Source organism: Trachurus japonicus, chromosome 23, assembly GCF_045865225.1.
Source record: "Trachurus japonicus isolate A0001 chromosome 23, Traja_1.0".
Taxonomy (NCBI): domain Eukaryota; kingdom Metazoa; phylum Chordata; class Actinopteri; order Carangiformes; family Carangidae; genus Trachurus; species Trachurus japonicus.
This window is the reverse complement of record NC_140929.1, coordinates 9,762,150-9,768,624: the sequence shown is the minus strand read 5'-3', so window position 1 is coordinate 9,768,624 and position 6,475 is coordinate 9,762,150. Positions and strand designations below refer to the sequence as shown.

The 6,475-nt window shown below is 41.7% G+C and overlaps 1 protein-coding gene across 1 annotated transcript; it reads left to right on the top strand.

Annotated features, from left to right (window-relative positions):
- The first annotated feature begins 1,039 nt into the window (after positions 1 to 1,039).
- On the top strand, positions 1,040 to 4,482 carry LOC146962557 (uncharacterized). The gene is made up of 3 exons (XM_085769044.1): positions 1,040 to 1,106; positions 1,352 to 2,882; positions 3,377 to 4,482. The coding sequence occupies exons 1-3, from the start codon at positions 1,040 to 1,042 to the stop codon at positions 4,473 to 4,475; spliced, it is 2,697 nt and encodes an 898-aa protein (XP_085625170.1). The 3' UTR covers positions 4,476 to 4,482.
- The last annotated feature ends 1,993 nt before the right edge of the window (positions 4,483 to 6,475 follow it).

The window sequence follows — 6,475 nt, the reverse complement described above, 5'->3', positions numbered from 1 at the left end:
GCAAACAGTAACCACTGTAAAAAACCAACCGTCACCTCTGACCCCTCTTCCTAAAGTTGCCCTTCTTTCCCGCTATTGATCCTTCAGATTCCTCTGACATTGAGGGTAAGTGTGAGAATCCTCTTCCAGGTAGAGGCATGTGAGGAGTCATTAACTATGGCTCGTCCTGAGTGTGTGTGTGAAAACACACCATACAGAGGGGGTGAGGGGGTGGGTGGGGGCATCATTAAAAGACATCTATTACTGCTGCTGCTGGCGGTTGGTGTACTGTACTGTGTGCGGTTCAAAGGTTGCCCTTGTTTCTTCTGGGCTCTCTCAGTCCACACACAGAGGCAGGTGTAGGGTCAAGCGGATAACACTGACAAATGCAAGAAGTCAGATTTGACGCACGAGGAGGCAGGTAAGCAGCGCTCATAAATCAACCTAATTAAGGCTTCAGTGCAACATCTGTGAAACTTATGTCTTTCAGGCTGTGTAATAATGTCTAAAACCTTACGTATTGTTTTATTGTATTGATGCACACCTGTTTTCCTTCAAATTTGTTATGTCATTTTATTTTATTTTACAAAAAACACCTTGTTTATCAGACTGAGAGTCATTTTAGAGCCCAAAGAAGATAAACTGTGAATCAAATCTCCAGCAACAGACGTCAGAACAAATTTGTTTTGTTTTTTTATGAGTAGAGATGCACAGGAAATACTAGAATATATGAATAAAAAGGACATATTAGCAGATTTAACAGGCAGCTTCTGAGATGCCAAACAAAATAGAGTAATTACTAACTTCCTAAACATGTGATCGATCTTTTGTTTGATTTTTCTAATCTAATTTGAAATAGCCAGTAGCAGAGTTTCGAGGTGATACAACAATGTCAGGCCCATGCTGGGTCTGAAGATGCTGGTGTGAAAATCATCAAAAGATAGCAGAGAATTCTTTTAATTAATGTTATTATTTTTTTTTTTTTTTTTAAAGTAGGAGTTCAGGAGAATGTTTTTCATCATGTGCTGATTTGTTTTTCACATGTCCTTCAACAGATAAAATGAAAGTGCTCATACTCTTGCTCATGTTCTTCACACTTCCTGGGTGTTCACACGTATTGCAGCCAAGTAAGTATCACATTAGATCTACAAAACATTTCAAGCTTGTAGCAAAATCTACCATAGTGAGAATCTTGACTTCACTCATCCTGATATAATGACGTTAATGATGATCCTGCAATCAACAGGTCATAAACACGTCCATGCTAATTATATCACACGCCTTTTCAAAAGGGGAAATGATAAGTGTCGCTACTGTATCTGACTAATGTAGCTTCTAATTGAGGTCTTTGTTGATCTGTGTTGTTCTCCAGAGTTGAGTGTCGTGGAGGTAGCTGTGGTGGACAGAGACAGAGACCACCAGTCTGTGTTGGGAGGTGTTTTATCAGCAGAGGAGAGAGAAGACGGGGAAAACAAATCAGCCAAATCCACTGAGAGGAGGGAGGAGAAGCAGAGGAGTGAAGGAATGAGTCCAGAGACAAATCCTGTGAGGAAGCCTGTCAAGAAGGAGGAGACTGAGGAGGAAAGAGGGAAAGATGGGATCAAAGGTGAAGAAATCTTAACAGGAAATGAGGAAAGGACTGTTGGGACATTTTCTAAAAGTTTTATTTTAGGGGAAGAAATGCAAAAAGGGGGTTATTCGGTCGTTGACAAAGTGGAGGATTTAGATAGAGAGGAGAAATCAGAGGACGGACTAAATTTGGTTCCAAATTCAAAGAGAGATCAGGATGAAAACGGAAAGGTGAAAATAAAAAACTGGAAAATAACTAGAACTGTCAAAAGTCATAGTCCAGGGTCACAAAAGGATGCAAAGTTTGATGAGACTGATGTGACATTTATAAAAAGCGATCACATGGAAAAGCGAAGACGAGAAATGGCAGAAGAGGAGAGAGAGAGCAGGCTGGTCGCTGGGATTCATCTTGACGAGGAGACGAGAGGAGACCCTCACGAGGATGAAAAGATATCAAGTGTAAAACAGGAAGTAGCAGAGAAAGGAGAGGAGGAAAATTCTCGGCAAATTCTCACTCACTCTCAAAATCCTCCAAGTCCTCCTCCTCCTCCTCCTCGTCATCATCATAATGTCCCTCCACCATTTCCTGCTTCACCCTCCACATTCCCTTCCACTGTTTACGCCAAAGTTACTCCTCAATTCTTTCCTCCCGCTGTCACTGCTCCCACATCCTCAGTCTCAACAGCGGTTCCTGGCGAGGTGAGGTCCGTCTCGTTCCTTGAGGATGTCCTCATCGAGGTGTTGCAGACCCCTGGACATCACGGCGAGCTGAATCAACTGGTAGTGAAAGCTAGCCCAGATGTAGAGGATGCACTGGGCAAAACAACATGGTTGAAACCTGCACAGAAAGAGCTGCAAACCACACACGAAGCCCAGGGGATAAACCGAGCAGAGAGTGAATCGAATACATCAACACCAAACCCCAAAGATTTAAACATCACACAACCAAATCCTACACCACAATCTAGTGAAAATATACCCACGGCTAAACTAGTCAAGCTTACACATAAGCCAAACGTGGCACGGCCCACAGTCAAACCCAAAATGTTTAAATCTACAGTGAAACAAAGTGAAGCATCTCTTCCCAAACCACAACTGACCAAACCTTCGGCCAAACCGCGGCCGGCGACTGCCAAGACACCTTCGACAGCGCCAACGAAAATCAACAGAGGTCGTAAAAATAAGACAATTAGAAAGTCCAAGGAAAAGAAGAGAAAAAAGGACAATAAAACCCAAAGGCCGAGAGAGAAGAAGAAGGAGGAGGTCGCCACACCAACGTACTTTCCATACTTCAAGGATAACTACTGCCCACCTGAGTGCGCCTGCTACGGAAGGTAAGATGATAAAGAGTAAGATTACTAAACCACATTCAGATTTCCCATCAAGATTATCTCCCAGTTTTTCCCCCTTGTTTCACATACTTTGAATATTTTGGGGTTTAGGACAAGATAAAAACTAACAATTTTGAAATGTGGCCTTAAGTGTTTTGGAAACACTTCAGGGTGTTTTTGCCATTTTAACAGCAAGACAATTCACATTTTTTCGAATATGAATCATCAAGTGGGAGTTTGAGATTTTGGGAAATCTGCTTTTTTTTTAAATTTTTTTTTTTATACCAAGTATCAGATGAGTCAGCAGGTGAGTCAGGAGCCTCTGCTTAGCGTAGGACGAAAGACTGAACACAGGGAAGGGTTTGGGTTCGGGTTAGGGCAAGTCTTTTGAAGAAATATGAACATCTCCAAGAGCTAAGTTGAAAATTGCAGCTCTGGTGTTTTCTTGGTCTCCCAAAAGTTTGAAGTTCATCCTGAGTTTCATTTCTGTTTTACAGAGTGGTTCAGTGCTCAGACAAAGGTGTGGATACAGTTCCTTACGGCATTCCCTATAACGCCCGCTACGTCCTCCTCATGAATAACCACATCAACAGCATCCAGCTGGACCTGCTCAATGAGTACGTCTCTATGGAGTTCCTCGTGTTGAGCAACAATCGGCTCACAGATGGCGCCATAGAAGGGGCCTTTGAGGGGGTCCCGGCCCTGAAACGCCTCTACCTGGACAGGAACATGCTACAAAGCGTGCCAACTGACCTTCCAGTTTCTCTTGAGGAACTACGTCTGGACAACAACCGGTTGGGTGTGATGTCGGAGGCAGCCTGGGCCCGCTGCCCTGGCCTCCTGGTGCTGAGCCTCAGCAACAACACCCTGGGGAATGGATCGGTATCTCTTCCCAACGCAGTGCTCTCTCCTTTATGCAACCTGCGCACCCTCAACCTGGATCACAACCAGCTGACATCGGTTCCTCAGGGTCTTCCCTTGACCATCAAAGAGCTGTATCTCAAAGGGAATCTCATTGAGCAGTTTCGCGGAGGAGTCTTCGAAGGGGTTTCAGACCTGTTGGTGCTGGACCTGAGTGCAAACAGACTGACGAACAAAGGTCTTCTCAGGGGGTCGCTCGTCAACGCGACTCGCCTTGAAAGCCTCAATTTGGAAGGGAACAGGCTGAAGCAAGTGCCGCAACACCTTCCCCGCTCTTTAAAAACACTCAATCTTGAAGGAAACCTCATATCTTCCATAAAGAAAGCTGCTTTCAGCGCATTAAAAAACCTGGAACATCTGGGCTTGGCTAGGAATAAGATCTCCAAAGTTGCAATAGGTGCGTTCAGGACATTGCCCGTCCTGCACCAGTTAGACTTGTGCCACAACACCTTGCGCCAAGTGCCCAGACAGCTGCCGCAGGGTTTGCACTCAGTAGCGCTCACCCACAACAAGATCCAGTCGGTGCCTCGCGATGCTTTCTGCTGGGGCGACAAAGGTCCGACTCTCAGCAGTCTTGTACGAGTGCAAATGGAAAACAATTTAATCGATATGGGGAAACTGGATGTTCAGGCGTTTAGATGCTTACGGGGATCTCAGGTGGTGCACTTCTACTGAGCCACTGAACCTTCAGAAAACAAAATGAACTGAGCTGCTATGACTATTTATGCACACATATTAAAAAGGGGGGAAAACGTATACCTCCACTTCGTTCATTTGTCTCTGTATGCCGGCCATTTTATAGACTAGTGACCTATGTTAGATAAGTTGTAGCCTATAGCCAAAAGGTGGATCTGATGGATGTTTTTTGTACCACAGTTAAACAAATGCAAGTTTGTAAATTGGTTAAAATAGCATCTCAGGACATATTTTCAGACAACCTCAATTTATATTGTCTTGTGAGTAGTCATTTGCCAGAAAAAGAAACTTAGGCTTTAAATCCTCTCCACTGACTACACTGCATGCACAATAGACAAGTTATATTCGAGGATCAAGTCAAAACCTAGCCTGAATTTTTTTTTAAACTTTTTTTATTTTGTTTATTTTCATTTATTATTTTATTGTTATTATTAATTTATTAATTAAAAAAAGATTCAGTGACCACTATAGCCACCCCTCTTTTCCATATCTGTCATGAGCCTTCGATATAGGAGCCATTCACATTGAAACAGATCTGTACAAATCCACTCAGAATTGCATTTTGGCTGTTCAGACTGTCAAAGAAACCAAACTAGATACAATATGAATTTGCTAAAAATCTGATTTGGAGTGGCAGTGTGAACAAGGCCTTAGTTTCTTGGTCTTTTGACAATTAGCGTTTCGTGCAGCAGCAACCACAGCCTCCCAAATGCTGTTCAAAGTGGTGTAAAAGAAGCTGCCTGACAATTATGCACACCTTGGTATAGGCCATGCCCTCCCTCATTACACAAGTACACATCACCTGATAATGCTTAGATCCAATCAGCATTCAAGTTTATGTAGCTTGGAGTTACTCACTTGCCTAATGATTGTGCACACAGTGTATAGGATTGGGTTGTTGTTCTTTTTGCCATCACTCAATTTACTTTATATGTGACTTGCTGTTTTTATTTGATGTTGTAGATATTGTAAATTACATTCATTGAATAAAAACAGTTCAGTCCTAGTTGTTATGCTCCTGAATTTTGAAAACCAGAAAGAGACTTGAGTCAGCTTTCTCCTGAAAATAAAATGATTTTGAGAAACGGGAGGTGGAAAGATGGCTGTTGCAGAAACATTCTTCAGATTATTTAATATTTTTGCTCTTGTTTTCCATGAATCAAAACTTCCCAGCACATATTGTCAGGAGAAAAAGCAGAACAACACTTCTCAGTGATATAAATAGGGCGGAGGGCAGGAATAGCTGAGGTTTCAAAAGAAAGAGAGACAGTGCATCCACAAACTTCTTTAAATAACCGTAAATGTTTAACACAGAGATTCACTTAACACAAATTACAGAGGAAAAATAAAATACAAGCTTGTGAAGATCATGCATCAAAACAGAATATACTTATAAAAAATGATATGCACATTTTCAAGCAAAGTGGCAAGAAGATAAGACTGACTGAAAACATTGTCCCGTCAGCAAATGTAGAGATGACCTGCAGATTAGTATTAATCAAGTGGGAGTTACATCATCAAATCTGTCTAAGATCATATTCTGTGTTAAATTAAAAATAAATAAATACTTTTTGTATATTGTGATGTTGTCTCTTGTGTGTTTTTTTCGTATATGAAATAAGTATAAATAAATAAAACTGTTTTTCTTGGGCAATGAATGACCTCTCTATGGACTTTACTTGTATGTTCATGTTGATTGCCCCATGTGAGTTCACTGATTGGATTCACCTGGCCTGTACTCCATATATGCTGCTGAAATACTTCCCATCCGATTTCTTTTTTTTTTCCTGAAGATGACAACATGTGTGCGAACATTTGGATGCAAAGAATGAAAATTTTCAAGATTGTCAAAGGCCTAGCTGAAACCAAAATATCTCGACATCTCCAGACAAAGGAAGACATGCTCTCCAAAACATTTCATCTGCCAAATAATTTAAACAAGCAGCAGCAGATGTAAAATGTTTCTGCATGAAATTATT